This window comes from Ranitomeya imitator, chromosome 5, assembly GCF_032444005.1.
Source record: "Ranitomeya imitator isolate aRanImi1 chromosome 5, aRanImi1.pri, whole genome shotgun sequence".
NCBI classification, from domain to species: Eukaryota; Metazoa; Chordata; class Amphibia; order Anura; family Dendrobatidae; genus Ranitomeya; species Ranitomeya imitator.
This window is the reverse complement of record NC_091286.1, coordinates 365,930,889-365,948,149: the sequence shown is the minus strand read 5'-3', so window position 1 is coordinate 365,948,149 and position 17,261 is coordinate 365,930,889. Positions and strand designations below refer to the sequence as shown.

The 17,261-nt window shown below is 41.2% G+C and overlaps 1 protein-coding gene across 1 annotated transcript in view; it reads right to left on the bottom strand.

The window, feature by feature from the left end:
• B3GAT2 (beta-1,3-glucuronyltransferase 2) overlaps positions 1-2,556 on the bottom strand; it is a 239,778-nt gene extending 237,222 nt beyond the window's left edge. The window contains exon 1 of the mRNA XM_069726629.1: positions 797-2,556. Within this exon, the coding sequence (XP_069582730.1) occupies positions 797-1,462 (666 nt within the window). The 5' untranslated portion in view covers positions 1,463-2,556. The remainder of the gene's footprint in view (positions 1-796) is intronic.
• Between the last annotated feature and the right edge of the window lie 14,705 nt (positions 2,557-17,261).

Sequence of the window (17,261 nt, the reverse complement as noted above, 5' to 3'; positions counted from 1 at the left end):
TAGTTTGTACATGTAAATATTAATCTGCTTTTTAATATGATAAAGCAGATAGTAAGACCAGCCTGCTTACTGTCATATTCCACACATGCCAGCTGTGCAACTCTTTAGGAAGAGGAACTGCAGGGTGTTGCTGGAATCTACAAGTTTGCTGGAGGCATCAGCAGTAGTAAGTGTGTTTGGAACTGTCCACAAGCCCCAGTGCTGAAAGTGTCAGACAGGTAACTTCTATCTATGAGACCTGTTATACTATTCCCATCATCAAGCATCTCAAAGCTGAATAACATTTACACCACATAGAGTTTTTGGGGTTGTCCAGGTTAGGGACACATTTTTTTTACTTACTTAAATACATATAGTTTTGGCTAAAGCTCATAATTTGTCATTTGGCTTCATTAAAAATGTTTCACCTTTCGCTTTCCATTGCCTCTGTCTTGCACTGAATATTGCTGGCTGCAGAATGAGTTAACTGATAAAATCCATCGTCCAGAGTATTCTGACTAATCAATAGCAGAGTTTATTACTCCTTTTTTTCTGTCTTTTTTTAGTTTGTCTCAACTGGTGTATGATCACAGACAACATCAAAGTTGAGATAATTTTTGACCACAGGTCACATCAAAGTTGAATGTGCAGGAAAAAAATGACCATAAAAGCAAAACAGGGCAAAATTTTTAGCTAAACTGAAATGCAAAAATCACTATTAGCCCCAAAATACATGCATTTAAGTAAAAATAAATTGTCCCAATGTGACAGTGGTAATGAGATGAAAAATGGAAAATTGACACATGTAGGAAAATACCTCCTGGAAAAGTTCCAGACTGTAAGTGTTATCATCATCTGCAAAGAAGACAACGCCTGCTGGGTTCTCCTGCTGCACAGGGGCTTGGACTCCTGAGCGCTGAGGATGATGAGGTGTCTTAGGTTGATATTGCTGCCTAAGCCAAGCAAGTCCTGCATTCCTCTGTTCTGTAGCTCTGGGTAGACCAGAACGTTTATATCTCCTTGGTGTGGGCACATGCAGGTGAGTGGCCCTTACACCAGCCCCAGCCAAAAAGCGAGTGACCAAATCTGTTGGATGTGGTGCGTCCTCTACCACTATCCAATGTAAACGTGGGACCTGCCGGAATGTGTTGGCTAGGCGAGTAAGTTCTGCCTTCTGCACCGGACGGCTATAAGTAGGGGTAATGGCATATACAACAGGCATACTATTATTCTTTGCCCACTGGTTATCGGTGCTGGTCAACACTTCTTGATTAGAGGTCCATGAAGCCATGCTGGTGTCACTTGGCTGGGGTCTCATCAAAGCTGCACGACCAATCCTATGCTTCCAGTATGGAGAATAGTGGCGAGCAGTGGGTACCCTATTGGAATTAGAAGGTCTCCTGGTATCAATATCAATAATAATAACAACAATCAACACCCATGGAAGAAGAATGAAGAAGCGACTGTAGAAGACAGACTTCATCCTGTTATTTAGAAAAGTAAAACCAAGTCTAACGGAGAATAAAACTCAAGCAACCTTAATATTCTTATAAAGTAAATTCCAATGAGGTGAGGGGAATCCAAAAGACACAAGTAAACCAGAATTACAATTCCCATACAATTGCTTAATCTTAGTTACATAGCATGAAGGAAGAGAAGACAGGCTGCAGCTGTAGGGAATGCTCTTCTATTGCCATAACTCCACTTAAAGCAATTGTTGTTTCTATGGGTGCTTGAAAGTCATTATAAAGCCCCTCTACGTGTCAGTGACTTCGTTCTCCAAGCCACATGAAATCCAAATCAAGTCATGTCATTAGCTTCTCAGAAAATAGCTCCAATTATCTCCAAAGGACTGCTTCATTGATAAACTCTAAGTGCCCTGGACAGCGACAAGGAGAGCAGAGCAGGCAGCTAACCCTCAGAATACAATGCTCAGACATCTAATAGATGTTATTCTTGTCCCCAAAACTTCTTGTCTTTTCAGCATCCATGTGCTCAGGATTCTGTAAGCGTCACAATACGACATCTCCAAGTAGGTCGCCTCTGCCAGCACAACATGGGTAGCAGCCAGGTCACAAGGACTGGGGATTGTTTGCTGCCTTTTGTTATTGCTAGCGCTGCCTGTAAAGCTGTGTAGAATTTGGTTATGATTCTGGCATAAGAGCCTCAGTGATGCACTGGATGAGGCTGACTTGGATAGCTGCTCCCTGCATCACTCTCTTCTCCCACCTCCTCTCTTTGTTTCTCTTTCTTTGCAGTCCGATGAGCTGCTGGGTGGGGAAGAGCGAGGAGAAGAATACAGGGACCCCCTGTGGCTGGCAATGAGAAATGAGATTGAAAAGCTCTTCTGGTATCACTGATTTTGCAACTGGCAGATAGATTGCTCTTTGTTCAAGCCTCCTATTGTTTCATTTGTGCTGTTTTTAGTCTCCATTTCATCGTGTTCCTAAGCTTGGACAGAACACTTCACCATGAACCACAGAGCTAACACTTCCTCATCATTTCTCAGCGCTTGACACTCAAGTGGAAGGAGAGAAGGGAGATACATGTGTGCAGATGTACTTGTTGGAAGGCTACAGAGGAGAATGGAACTGTACAAGGACATTTACAAGTTTCAATAATACAATTTGTACAAACACCATTTATACAGTTCTTGTTTAAACATTTTTAATTACTGTAAGAGTCCTTTATTCAAGGTGGAATTAAGTAGAGTGTTCTTGGAAGAGAAAATGCAAGATCTCCTCAGCCACATAAGCAGATGTAGCTGAGCTAGACAAAGATGGACTAAATTTAGCCGATTTATGGATTACGGTGATATTGCATAGTAATGAATACTGTGTGCACAAAGCCCCCTCACAAACTACATCTTCATCTCTGCTGCATCTAATTATTCAACAAGTACAGTGCAAACCCATACAGATCATTACTAGGTCTGCTTTCTGGCTCCATCATTTTTCCACATCACTGGTTTATAGTATATTTTGGCAGTGATACTTTTTTATAAACTATATTATAAAGTTTTGTTTCCAGTTTCAGACAACCCCTTTTACCCGGCTGCAGTTTATTAAAAAAAACAAAACCCCAAATTAACATTGCACACTTTCCCAAGGTCCAGCATTGAGGCTCCATTGCTGTTCCTGGTGTCTGTTATTGTCTGGAGTGCTGATGTCACGTGAACACTTTGTCCTTTTGAGCACTTGATTCAGCTGGTGCAGTACAGAGAGACTCAGGTAACTAGATCTACACATAAATAACAAATAACAAAGCCTGAACCATATCCCACATGTGTGTGTTTTTTACTTGTCTTCATTGTTCTGTACTGCTGTATTCACTTTACTATTATTTTATAAACTGTACAGGTTTTCATGAGTTATTTCCATAGTTCATGCTGTTATATTTACTTGTCTACTTATTGTGACGCTAGTCACTTCTCACGGCCAAGCCATGAGTCAGAGTGGTTAAGGAGTCCAAGGTCAGAAGCCAGGAGGGTACATCATAAACAGAAGAAAGAGAAAAAAGTTAGTCAGGTAATGTTACGAGGTCAGAGTACTGGGAGGATAACGGATCAGAGCTGAAGGGGTTAAACGGGTGGATGGTCAGAACAAAGTCCAAGGTCAGGCAACAGATCAAGCATACAGAACTCAATGCATAGGAGACCAAACCTCACAAGCTGAATGTACGTCTGGCAGAGTTCTGGGAGATACAGCTCAGTAAAGAAGCATGGCAATTAACTGGAATAATGCACACTTACAGTCAGCCGATGACTTACAGTCTCAGATTGGATAGTCAAGCTGTCAATCAACACACTGACAGTTCAGCAACACGCTCCTGTGCCAGATTGGATGGTCAAGCTGATAGCTTCAGCATGCCTCTGTTTCAGATTGGATGGTCAAGCTGTCAGTAACTGCATCCCAGACACACTGAGGGGTGGAACCATGACAGTACCTCTTCTTCAAGGGTGGCCACCGGACCCCCAGGCTTCCCAGGAAATTTTAGATGGAAGACCCTGACTAACCAATCGGCCTTCACATCTCTTCTCTGGATCTCAGGATCTCTCCTCTGGTCCATATCCCCTCCAGAGCATGAGGTACTGGATGGAATTACGGACCCTCTGAGAATCCACAACCCTCTGAACCTAATACTTCAGGCCACTGTATACTGAAAGCAGAGGAGGCAGGGATGAGGGAGGCAATGAAGAAGGGACATACTCCTTCAATAGGGATTTATGGAATAGGTTAGGGATGCGAAGGGATGGAGGAACCTTAAATCTAAATGCCACAGGATTGACCACCTCTAGGATCTCATATGGACCAATAAACTTTGGACCCTACTTTGCCAACTGTAATTTAAGTTTAATGTTTCTAGAAGACAACCAAACCTTATCCCCAGTCATAAAAACAGGACCCACCAAATGTCTTCTATTGGCCTTTCGCTTTTGGCGAATCTGGGCAGTCCCAATATTCTTTTGAACCTCCCTCCAGACATCCCTTAGTCTCTGCATGGCGACCTCCACTCCAGGGCATTCAGAACTAATCCTAGAAAATTCACCAAATGGGGATGAAAACCATAATTGCATAGAACGGCGAGGTTCCAGTAGAATGATTTACTCGACTGTTAAAAGCAAACTCAGCGAGAGGTAAAAACGAAGACCAGTCCTCCTGTTGCTCTGCCACAAAGCATCTTAAAATTTTTTTCAAATATTAATTTGTCCTCTCAGTCAGAATATTGGTTTCAGGGTGATAAGCAGATGAAAATGACAAGTCGATCCCTAGTTTACTGCAAAAAGCTCTCTAAAATTTATAGACAAATTGTACTCCCCTATCAGACACAGTGTTCAGAGTGATCCCATGTAACCTTACAATATGAGAAATAAACAATCTGGAGAGTGTCTCTCCATTAGGTAATCCTGAAAAATGAACAAAATAAGCATGCTTGCTGAATTGATCAATTACTACCCAAATAGCAGTCTTCCCATCAGACAGAGGCAAATCTGTAATGAAATCCATGGACAAATGAGTCAACTGTCTTTCTGGAATAGGCAATGGAGCCAATTCCCCAACTGGCCGGCTATGACTGAATTTGGAGCGTGCGCAGACTTCACAAGCAGATACAAAATTTTTAATATCATTATGCATGGATGGCCACCAAAAAAGTCTAGCAACGGCTTTTCTTGTGGTAGTAACCCCAGGATGACCACTTAAAACGGAATCATGAAATTCTGTAAAACCCGCAATCTTAGGTACACAGGCACAAATAATTTGGACCCTCGGAAAGTGGAAGGAGAAAACAACTGGACTTTACATATCTCCTCTTCCAATTCCAAGGTTACCATAGACACCACAATACCATGAGGAATAATGGAGGATGGAGGTTCTGGTGGAGAAATGGAATTTAGACTACGAGATAAAGCATCAGCTTTCACATTCTTAAACCCTTGCCTGAATGTAATATGAAAATTAAACCGAGAGAAAAATAAGGACCATCTGGCCTGTCTATGAGTTAACCTTTTAGCCGATTCCATGTAAGCTAAATTCTTGCGATCTGTGATCACCGTAACTGGATGAACCGCCCCCTCCAAAAAATGCCTCCATTCCTCAAAGGCCAATTGGACAGCAAGTACAGTAGAAAAAAAAGGGGAGAAGCCAGCACAGCCTAAGGTTAATACATAACGCAATACATAAAGTGCAAATGCACATATTTAATTTCTAACTGTATTTTCAAAATGAAACATTTAGCAAACAATTGATCAATTCTTTGAGCCACCCCGCCTCTTCACGGCAATCTCATATTGGGGCAGTCCTACACTACGTTTTTTATATTCGCTGTGCCATAAAGGCCTCCTAAATGAACTAAATGCAAGACCACATTAAAAACATGTTGTACCTGGAGCATATACTGAGTCACCCCCATGGCGCCAGAGTAGGCAAGCGAGGATAAAGGTTGACCAGGTCCAGACAGACATTTCGGATCCAACCTCCACACTGCCCATCCAGAGCCACAGATGAAGAGTGAAACAGGCTGAGGCACAGGTGCATAATTAAACAAAGCCTGAGGCAGGGCAGGGCTGCTATGTGTGTGAACAGCAGCCTATCAATCACTGAGACACAGAAAGAATGGCGCACATAACCAGGCGCGGCGCACGGCAACAGTGGTGGTCAGCCACTTACCAATAACAGAGCAAAAAAAGGGGAGAAGCCAGCGCAGCCTAAGGTTAAGACGCAATACATAAAGTGCAAATGCACATATTAATTTCTAACTGTATTTTCAAAATGAGACATTTAGCAAACAATTGATCAATTCTTTGAGCCACCCCGCCTCTTCACGGCAATGTCATATTGGGGCAGTCCTACACTACGTTTTTTATATTCGCTGTGCCATAAAGGCCTCCTAAATGAACTAAATGCAAGACCACATTAAAAACATGTTGTACCTGGAGCATTACTGAGTCACCCCCATGGCGCCAGAGTAGGCAAGCGAGGATAAAGGTTGACCAGGTCCAGACAGACATTTTGGATCCAACCTCCACACTGCCCATCCAGAGCCACAGATGAAGAGTGAAACAGGCTGAGGCACAGGTACATAATTAAACAAAGCCTGAGGCAGGGCAGGGCTGCTGTGTGTGAACAGCAGCCTATCAATCACTGAGACACAGAAAGAATGGCGCACATAACCAAGCGCGGCGCACGGCAACAGTGGTGGTCAGCCACTTACCAATAACACAGCAAAAAAGGGGAGAAGCCAGCGCAGCCTAAGGTTAAGACGCAATACATAAAGTGCAAATGCACATATTAATTTCTAACTGTATTTTCAAAATGAGACATTTAGCAAACAATTGATCAATTCTTTGAGCCACCCCGCCTCTTCACGGCAATCTCATATTGGGGCAGTCCTACACTACGTTTTTTATATTCGCTGTGCCATAAAGGCCTCCTAAATGAACTAATTAATATGTGCATTTGCACTTTATGTATTGCGTCTTAACCTTAGGCTGCGCTGGCTTCTCCCCTTTTTTTGCTCAGCAAGTACAGTAGCTCCAGATTCCCAACATCATAATTTCTCTCCGTCGGTGAAAATTTTTTAGAAAGAAAAGCACATGGACGCAGGTTAGTCAGAGTTTTGGGCCCCTGCGATAAGATTGCCCCCACTCCAAGCATCCCCCTCAACAATGAATGGTTCTTGGAGATCATGTTGAATCAGAATGGGTGCTAACATAAAACACTCTGGATAGTCGAGCTGTCAATCAACACACTGACAGCTCAGCACACCCCTGTACCAGATTGGATGGCCAAGCTGTCAAAGTACTGACAGCTTCAGCACATGCCTGTTTCGGATTAGACGGCTGAGCGGTCAGTAACTGCATCCCATAAACACTGAGGGGTGGAACCGTGACACTTATATTTATTAAATTAATAAAGATGATGTTTTATTACAACGAAGTCTAGAATTTTTTATTGTTGGTGAATTGATTCATAAATAATTGATGTATTATTAACTGATGGGCTTAATAAGTGGTATCTTTCTATCTCAATATTCAAGCCAATGTACTGCATTTTAGAAAGTGTCAGCACATTATAGCACAACCATAGGTGCTGCTTTTCCAGTTTAGAATTAGCTGTGAGGTCTTATATAGACAGGTGTGTGCCTTTCTAAATCAAGTCCAATCAGTTTAATTAAACACAGCTGGACTCCAATGAAGGAGTAGAACCATCTCAAGGAGGATCACAAGCAAATGGGCAGCATGTGACTTAAATATGAGTGTCTGAGGAAAGGGTCTGAATACTTATGACCATGTGTTATTTCAGTTTTTCTTTTTTAATAAATTTGTAAAAATGTCTACATTTCTGTTTTATTTCAGTCAAGATGGGGTGCAGAGTGAACATTATTGAGAAAAAAAATGAACTTTTTTGAATTTACCAAATGGCTGCAATGAAACAAAGAGTGAAGAATTTAAAGGGGTCTGAATACTTTCCGTACCCCCTGTAAATACTCTTTAGAAATATATATATTTTTGGTAAAATATTCATTATAATACCAAATAGCAAAGCCAATACACCACTTTTGTACCTGACAACTTATGCTTGCTACATATGTAGAATGGAACAATGAAACTGAATTAAGTAGACCCTAGTTTTCTAGATATTAAATAACAAATCAAAGCAGAGTAAATATCTATTTCTTATATAGTAGGTGTTATTTTTAAGCCAGTCATACTCATTAGTTGTCAGACGAACAATGCTTTTCTGTCGTCTCAATTATTTACAGGGGCACTTTGGCCAAGTGTTCCTGTGTTCTCTATGAGGACGCGGACGACAGAAATGGCTGCCAGCTGCTTATCACTGGAAAACAAAGTATTCCTCAGTTAAAATTTGGACATGCCCAATCGACATTTCCCCTGTCAGCCCGCTAGTGCCACCATACAGATTAGAGTGTCAATATCAGTGAATTTGCATAATATTAGTCTAATATGTATGAAGGCCTTTAGAGACACTTATAATATATATACTATATTTCTTTCTAAATTAATTTGTTCATAATTTAGATTGGTGGTTGTTTATATGTCTACATATTTACACAGGCAGAACAATGTAAATGATGCACACTTAGCAGTCTATACTAGATCGCTCAGTGCACATAGGCTACCATGGTTCTCAGCAGCGTGAATCTTGTCTGCACAGGATGATGCACCGCCAACAACTATAATTTTTTGTGCTGCACAAAAGATTTCTTCCCCCTATGAACTAGCGTTTTGCTCATTCATAAGGTGATCGGCACACTGTTTACTTGGCAAGATAATCGTGAAACGAGCATCTTTAACAACGCTCATTCACTACTATCTTGCAGTGTAAATGCTCCTTTAGGCATGCTAGACAAACAATAGGAATCCAAAGTTCCCGTTTGGGTCGATGTTAAAATGATTTTCTGCTGTGGCCGGTCATGTGAGATCTAATAGCATCTAAGCCTAATTGTTTAAAATGACCACTTTAGAGGTCATACATCTTTCAATATTGGGTTAATACAGTATGTGCTAAAGTGATAGAGAATGAATAATTTGCACAAATGACAGCTGTGATAATTATCTTTTCAAGCTGAACAAAAACAGACTAAAATACAATTCATTGATTTTTTTAAAATAAAAGTTGGAAATTGCAATACGAGAACCGTTATTGTTATAGTTGGTGAAATCTAAAGACCTTTGCTGCGAATTTTGCCTGATATTTTTATTTTGTTCTATTCAATATTTCTTCACTGACATCATAATGAATGTATAATTTTCATTTGTTCCTGTCTTTCTTTTGTGCAGAAAATACAGAAAATGTGGAATAACGTATTAAGGGGAGGCTCTCTTATTCTTTCTATATTGTCACATACTGATGGTGTTATAATAAACATTATTATTTTCCATGTTGAAATATGGGGAAAGAAAATAGTAACAGAAACCAACCACAGAACTAGAGGTACTCCATGCCTTAATTTATGCATTGAATGTGCTGCCTCCCATATTACTTCCATCATGTCGCACAGCACTATGTGTCTATCCACTACAAATTGAGGCCAAGTTTAATATAATAGCAATCAAGATTACCCTGCAGGCATCATGATTGTTTTAAGCCTCATCTACCTGAAGACAGTCTTTCTTTAGAGGGATTTTTTTAACCAGAAGAAGAATTTTAAATATCGCAAGGCATTGGGGAATAAGTGACTAATCAAAGTTGTAATGCAAAAATCTATTTTCTTTAATAAGCAGCTGTAAGTTACAAGGCAGCACTGAAACTCATCACTGTTCTAGATAGTGACTTTCCATTGACACAGATGAGTTTTTGGCCTTTGGAATTTATCTAGTTAGGTGACATAGCAAGTCACATATTAATTTGTGCTATAAAAGAAAATACTAAATTAATTGCTTAAAAAATCATAATGTTTCATATAGTGTTATTCTACAGATACTGAGATCCAAGGAGAAATGTTTCTCCTCGCGGAGAGTGATATTTCAAGCCTGACATGTCAAGCTGAGGAGACTTTCAAGACTTGCAATGCTCCTCTGGGAAATATGCACATTGTCTCTTCAGAGAGGAAAAGGACTAGAACTCTTGTGCCACCTATGAAGTAGCAATACTAAAAGTCAATATCGACTCTCTAACGAGCCTGGCCACGTGACTTAGGATAAAAGCCAAAACCAAAATCTCAATTTGCCGATACTGTGTTTCGGGGTACTGCCCCTCATCAGTGCAAAGTGTGGGATCTGGTTTGGCTGAGTGAGAGGCGTCTGACTGGGATCCAAGGGGTATCGTTTCTCCTTGTGGAGAGGGAAATGTCAATCCTGACATGCCCGTGTCTGCAAATTGAGATTTTGGCTTTTATCCTACGTCATGTGACAAGGCTTATTAGAGTTTCAATATTAACTTTTAGGATTGCCAATTCCAATAGGTGGCACCAGAGGTCTAGTCTGTGACCTCTGGTGCCACCATTGTCACAGTGACAATTTGTACAGATACTAATATGCACCTGTAGAAGTTAAGGTACCGTTACACTTAACGACTTACCAACGATCACGACCAGCGATACGACCTGGCCGTGATCGTTGGTAAGTCATTGTGTGGTCGCTGGGGAGCTGTCACACAGACAGCTCTCTCCAGCAACCAACGATTAGGGGAAAGACGATGCCGAAGTCCCCCTGCAGCACATGGGTAACCAGGGTAAACATCGGGTTGCTAAGTGCAGGGCTGCGCTTAGTAACCCGATATTTATCCTGTTTACCATTGTAAAAGTTAAAAAAAACACACTACATACTCACATTCCGATGTCTGTCACGTCCCCCACCGCCAGCTACCCGCACTGACTGTGTCAGCGCCGGCCGTAAAGTAGTCAGGATTAATTTTGTTACACTCCTTGGTGCTGCCACGTACAAGCAACAGTCCTATCACAGTCAATTTAATTAGTTTCTTTTTTTTTATAGTACTGCTCTTATCTGCAGTTCGTGTAGGGCTAGCTGGGAGAATAGGGATCGTGTATTGGAAGAATTTAGACAGGGTTCATTGAGTTACAGTCCATGGTGTTACCACGTACAACCTTTCAGGGCCAATTTAATAGATTCTATCCTGTGATAATACTGCTCTTATTTGCAATTCATGTAGGGATAGCATATTAGAGGCCTCTAGTCAGAGTTCACTATAAACTCATGGATGGACTGGATATTGATGAAGAAGAGGACTGATATCCCTCTCTTTTCCCTTCTCTCCTCAATGTGTACAATGTGTACTTTCTTCTTCCATCTCCACCTGGTCCACATGCAAAGCGTCGTCTTGAATTGTGATCAGCAAGAGTGTGAGTAGACATATAAGTTGGATGGTTACACTGACTACGTCATCCTTGCTGCTCACCATCTTGGCTGATTCCTCAAAGTTTTGGAGAACGTCACAGATGTCAGACATCCATGCCCACTTGTTGCTTGTCATGTGAAGAAGCTGACCGGAATATAGATGGACATGTTGTAGCTGACATTCAACTACTGCTTCTGCTGCTCACAAAACCTTGTCAACATGTGCAATGTAGATTTCCAGTGCATGGTCACGTTGCACACCAAATAGCGTGTACTTGCAAGCGCTTTTGCAGCACTGCCAGACCGGCAGCAGCTGTATCTGATTTGTGGAAGTGGAGGAACACGTGGTGTAACTTCACAAGTAGCTCAGGCAAATCAGGGTAGGTTTTCAGAAACTGCTGAACCACTATCTTGAGCACGTGAGCCTAGCATAGTATGTGTGCAAGGTTGCCACCATTATCACACATGATCATACCTGTTTGTAGGTTCAGTGGCGAGAGCCACAGATCAGTCTGATATGTTATCACTTTTCATAACTGTGAGGTGGTCTGATGTTTGTCACTTAAATTAGTTTTAGAAGAGCCTGTTGCCGCTTCACCGAGGCAGTGCTGCAGTGCTTCCTGCTTACGATTGATATGGATGAACTCCTTTGAGTTGACAATTTAGAGATGGAGTAGGAGGTAGGGGTAACCCTGATGGAAGTAGCTCCCACAATCATTGATGTAGGTAGCACGTGTTCCATCCCAGGGTCCGACTCGGTTCTGTCCTCCACAATGTTCATCCAGTGTGCCGTCAGGGATCACAAGCACTTGTCCAGATGTTTGTAGTTAAGTGGAACTTCCCAGTAACTGTGTTGGTCAGGGCACAGGTGATGCTATGGGACATGTGCTGGTCTAAGGCAAGGATGGCAGACTGGGAGAAAAGTGATGGCTGGGGACTGAATACTGGGGATGGCCGCCATCATGAAGTTGTAAAAAACTTCAGGTTTCACAAGCCTAAACGGCAACATTTCCAGGGCAGACAGTCTGGAAATTAATTTTGCGTAAGGTCTTCCTGCTAGCCCTCCAAATCTGTTGTGTGAGGGCCGCGTGATGACCCTTCAAAATGTATGAGGGAGGGTCATTGGATTTTGATCCAAAAGTTATGATTGAGGGCAGCCTGATGGCCTTCCAAAATGCATGAGTGAGAGCCACCTGCTTGCCCCCCAATATATATGACTGAAGGCCAGCTGATGGTCCTCTAAAATGTATGACTGAGGGCTGCCTGATGGTCCTCAAACAATTTGAAGCGAGGGCCATGTGATAACCTTGTTGATATACAGTATAGTCTGGAAGGAGGAGGAATACAAGAAAAATAATAAACCATGAACCATATATCCTTTTTGGGGTGGAAAATGTTGCATGGGAATACGCTGGAAAAAAAATATTTGAATCACCTTTATGTTTCGCTGCGGCCATCTAGTGGGGTTGAGAATTCATGGCCAATCCAGGCAGTGTTCATTTTGAGAACAGCCATCCTGCCAGCATTTTCAGTTGACATGCAGATGCACCTTTTAGTTATTATGCCCCCAATGGCACTAAAGGCCCATGGAATCAACTTAAACAGAGACGGAGCAGTGACTGCAGCCTGCAAGCCTCAGATTTGCTTCAACTCCTTGTAAGATAAAAATAAAGATGCAGTCATACAATGGGAGAAAGGCCTAATTGCATAAATGCACCTCTTGTGTGAATAAATGAACAAAGGATTTGTGTTTTTCTTTCCCTAAGATGGGTTGGAGAAGTGTCCTCCACATTGTTCATGAATATTCATTGGCAAAGGTCTCCAAGGAAATAAAAAAAATGTTTTGAAACCCCTGATTCAATCTATTTGAAGGCTTGGGACTGTCTGATGCTTTGAACTGGCACAGGAGGAACTGTTGCCCACTTTAGCTGGAGCAAAATCAGAGTTGGATGCCCGAATGTCCTTGTTGTGCCAGTTGTACCCTGAGTTGTGGCCTCGACTCCAGAACTCCTTGTTGTTGGCCATAGAAGCCCAACAACTTCTAAATGTAAATGTTTTATGAGGCCCTACTCTGGGTGCCAGAGTGGATTGGAGTGCCTACTTCTAATATTTGGAAGCCCACATAGTGACTACTTTTTACCAGTCTAGGAGTCCCATTGCTTCCAAATAAGGAAAAAATGTTTTCTGAGGTTATCCTCTACTTGTATTCCAGGGTATATTGCAATCCCTCCTTTTAGTTTTTCATAGGCCCAGCACATAGTGCATAGGTTTTGCCAGTCTAGGAGTTTCACTCCTTAAAAATTGGAAAACATTTCAGAAATCTCATGCACACGATTCCTTATTCCTTTTTTTTCTGACTGAAATGGAAAACTGCTGCATTTTTCAATGAAGGGGCACATCAATTCTTTCAGTGTTTTTGCAGCAGTTTTCACCATTGAGAGCAATGAGAAAGTGCAAAAACCCTTTTTTGCCTTATATACAAGTCATTATATATATATATATATTTTTTTTTTTTTTTTTTCCTGTAAAATCCATTTTGTCTTTGGTTTGGTATGTTTTATTGTAAACCCGTAAAAATGGCTTAATACTTTGACAACCTTGTTCCCAGCAGTGACCTACGAGAGAGATGCATCTTCCCCATGCTATTCCCATTCCATTTGAGCACTTTTTCCTTCCATTTCAGTGATTTAACTGCCCCCCAGACCTCCTAAAAGGGTCTGTTGGAAAAATGCTTGAGTTTCCCATTAACCTAAATTATACATGTTACTCGAGTCGATCACCCGAGCAGTCAGATGTGTTCTATTCAAATAACCAGCAACCGAGCATATTAGTGCTCATTCATCACAAATAATTAGCTAATGGATAACTAATACCACTGTATGATATATGGACAGTTATCACTGGAGACAGTAAGTAGAGACTGCTTTTCTATAAAATCATTGCTGACTTACATAACAGGCAGAGCGATAGCTACAGTGCATCCCCTCTCCCAAAGTGATGGCTACTTCCCAAGTTGGTCATCATGAACTTTTACAGCATAGTCATCTTACATTCTATCAATAATTGCAGCAAACAGCTCTCATCAGTCACTTATCACATTTGTTTTTTGTTGTCAGTTAAGCACAGTGACACAGGAACATAGGGTTGTATTTAGTGTGTGCTTGCACTTCTATGTGCTGCTGCCATACAGGCACTGTCACGCATCATTAGGTTCACCTGCTCATCATGCTGTGTAGTCCTGTCTACACGGCGATATACAAAAAGTTACAGCAATAGTAGGACAGAAGAAAAGAGATCGTGATATCTTTACAGCTGTGTGAGTTGTCCATTGGGTGACTCTTCTCATTGAGAGGTCACTAGTAAGAGCAGAGTCTGGAGGGAGAGTCTGAGCTCTGAAGCTCCATTGCACATGATTAGAAGAGCTGCACAAAGATCAAGTGAAAATGAATTCAGGGGTACAAAAGACAAAGGACTAAGCTATAGGGACCCCACTCAGAGAAGAACATAACTGCTTGTACATATTGACACTATTTAAGGGACTCTAATTACATTTCAACACTATCAGGGAAGCTCCAGTGATAACTGTCCATACATGAAAAATTGGTCATCTTTGCTCTGGGAAGCTCCAGTGACATATAATTACTGTCCATCTATGAACAATTACTGCTGGAGCTCCCCCTGCAGGAGCACAAATAAATACTTGCATTTTATGACGACACAGCATTTAATCTTAATTATCCAGACATCTATTTTCTGTAGGCCAGGAGACATAGGCTATTACCTTTATGTTGACTTCTTAATTTATGTGGTTTTTTTGGTTGGTCAAGAAACATAGACTATTGTTCATATTAGCCTGGATGTTGACTTTTGTGTTGCAGTTTGGTGCAACTAATTGTCTGCTATCTTTGAGGGACATAGGTTAATTGAACAAATGATGTTTGTTAATCTGTTGATTACACATTATACCAGGCCTACTAGTTTGCTGACATGCAAAACAGAGGAGGACAAACTAGGCAGATTGATTAAATACTCAACAATGGCTCCATCAAGAGAGACACAAATTAGACATTCTACAGGATACCAGCATAAGGACCACGCCCCTGCTGGAAAAATACAGATCTGCTCCATTGGCTATAAATGAACCTATTGATATATTTGGAGAACCCAGGTTGGGACCATCCAGTCACCTGGCGCCATAGAGACGTTCGGAGAATCCAGGTTGTGACCCTCCGGTCATCTGGAACACACAGATATGTTTGGGGAAGCTAGGATTGTGACCTTCCAGTCACCTGACCCCATGGAGGCATTAGGGGAAACAAAGATGGGACCATCTGGTCACCTGGCTCCATAGAGATGTTCAAAGAAGCCAGATTGGGATAATCTGGTCACCTGGTCATGTGCCTTAATGGATTATCAGCTTCCTAAACTTGTCACTACATCCTCTCTGTGGGTGCCTGCCAAAAGGACAATGCCACAGGTGGGGGTAGTCGGCCCTGGAAGCACTGAAGTTGCAACTGTTCTAATCCCGGCGAGTCAGCAGAAGGGTGAAACACTGTAATTTTGCACCATCTTGGGTATTTTGCAGGGACTGTTCTATATGTTATTGTCTGTTGCTGGTTCAATAAAATATTGCCACTCTATTTTACCATCACCCTGTATTGTCTGAGTAGTATTATGCCCATGGGAAAGGAGAGCTGGTGTTCAGTGGGATGAGCCCTAGTCCAAGCGGTCCCAAGCCAGCAGGCGAGAGCACCTACTGACCTCCCATGTCTCCACACATTTTAACGGCAAACTACTTAACTCTGAATTAAACTCAGTACAGTTATATAATTTCAACCCATGATAGTGTCCATGTTGTAAGTGTAGCGCAGCATAGAATTAAACAATTTAATCTGAGTTATGTGTTGGTTGAATGTTCTATGTTAGATAAGTGTTCCAGAGGATCAATCATGGAAGATTGGCAAAAATATGTCCTCTAAAAACAATAATTTATTGGATACATTAAAAACACCCCTATACAAGAAAAAAGCCAACAAAGACAAAAAGGAAAATGAAAAAAATCAATAAACTATCCAACCTGTAATTTGAATTGACAGCAGTGGTAACTATGCCACAGTGAAAAATAATATTTCTCAATATATTAATAATAAGCTTATCATATAGGTAAACAAACAGATCTGCTCTTTATCAATTTTATTGAGAGCAGTGTCAGTGCTATACCAGCTTCCACAAAAACCTAAGTAAATAAGTCCTAAAGATGCTTAAATAACAAAGCAGCAGGTAAAAATCAGTTCAAATAGAAGGAGATGAGGTCAAAAATAAAATATACACAAGTCCAGGGATAACAGTACAAAATAGCTATAATCCTTAGACTGTGGAGTTTGGCACTCTAGAAGATAAAATGCAAAATGGTGCTTCCCCCCCCCCCCCATTCAATGGTAGTGATCCCTCTTACACCCTGAAAAAGGGGGATTATCTTTAAACCAATAGCATGATGTAATGGACAAACCAAGGTGTCACCACAGAAGAGGGTCACACAGTATATCTAGTTAATAACCATAAAGGGATACTTCACTCTTGTCAATATATCTATGCAAAAATATATACACTTTAAAAAGAGAAAAATCACATGTCCATAGTTCATAAAGGTCCACATATCAGGCTATAGAATACTTATCCTTATACTTTAACCCTTCATGACCTTGGGATTTTCCATTTTTCCGTGTTCGTTTTTCACTCCCCTCCTTCCCAGAGCCATAATTTTTTTATTTTTCCATCAATATGGCCATGTGAGGGCTTATTTTTTGCGAAACGAGTTGTACTTTTGAACGACATCAATGGTTTTACCATGTCATGTACTAGAAAATGGGAAAAAAATTCCAAGCGCGGTGAAATTGCAAAAAAAGTGAAATTCCACACTTGTTTTTTGTTTGGCTTTTTTACTAGGTTCACTAAATGCTAAAAC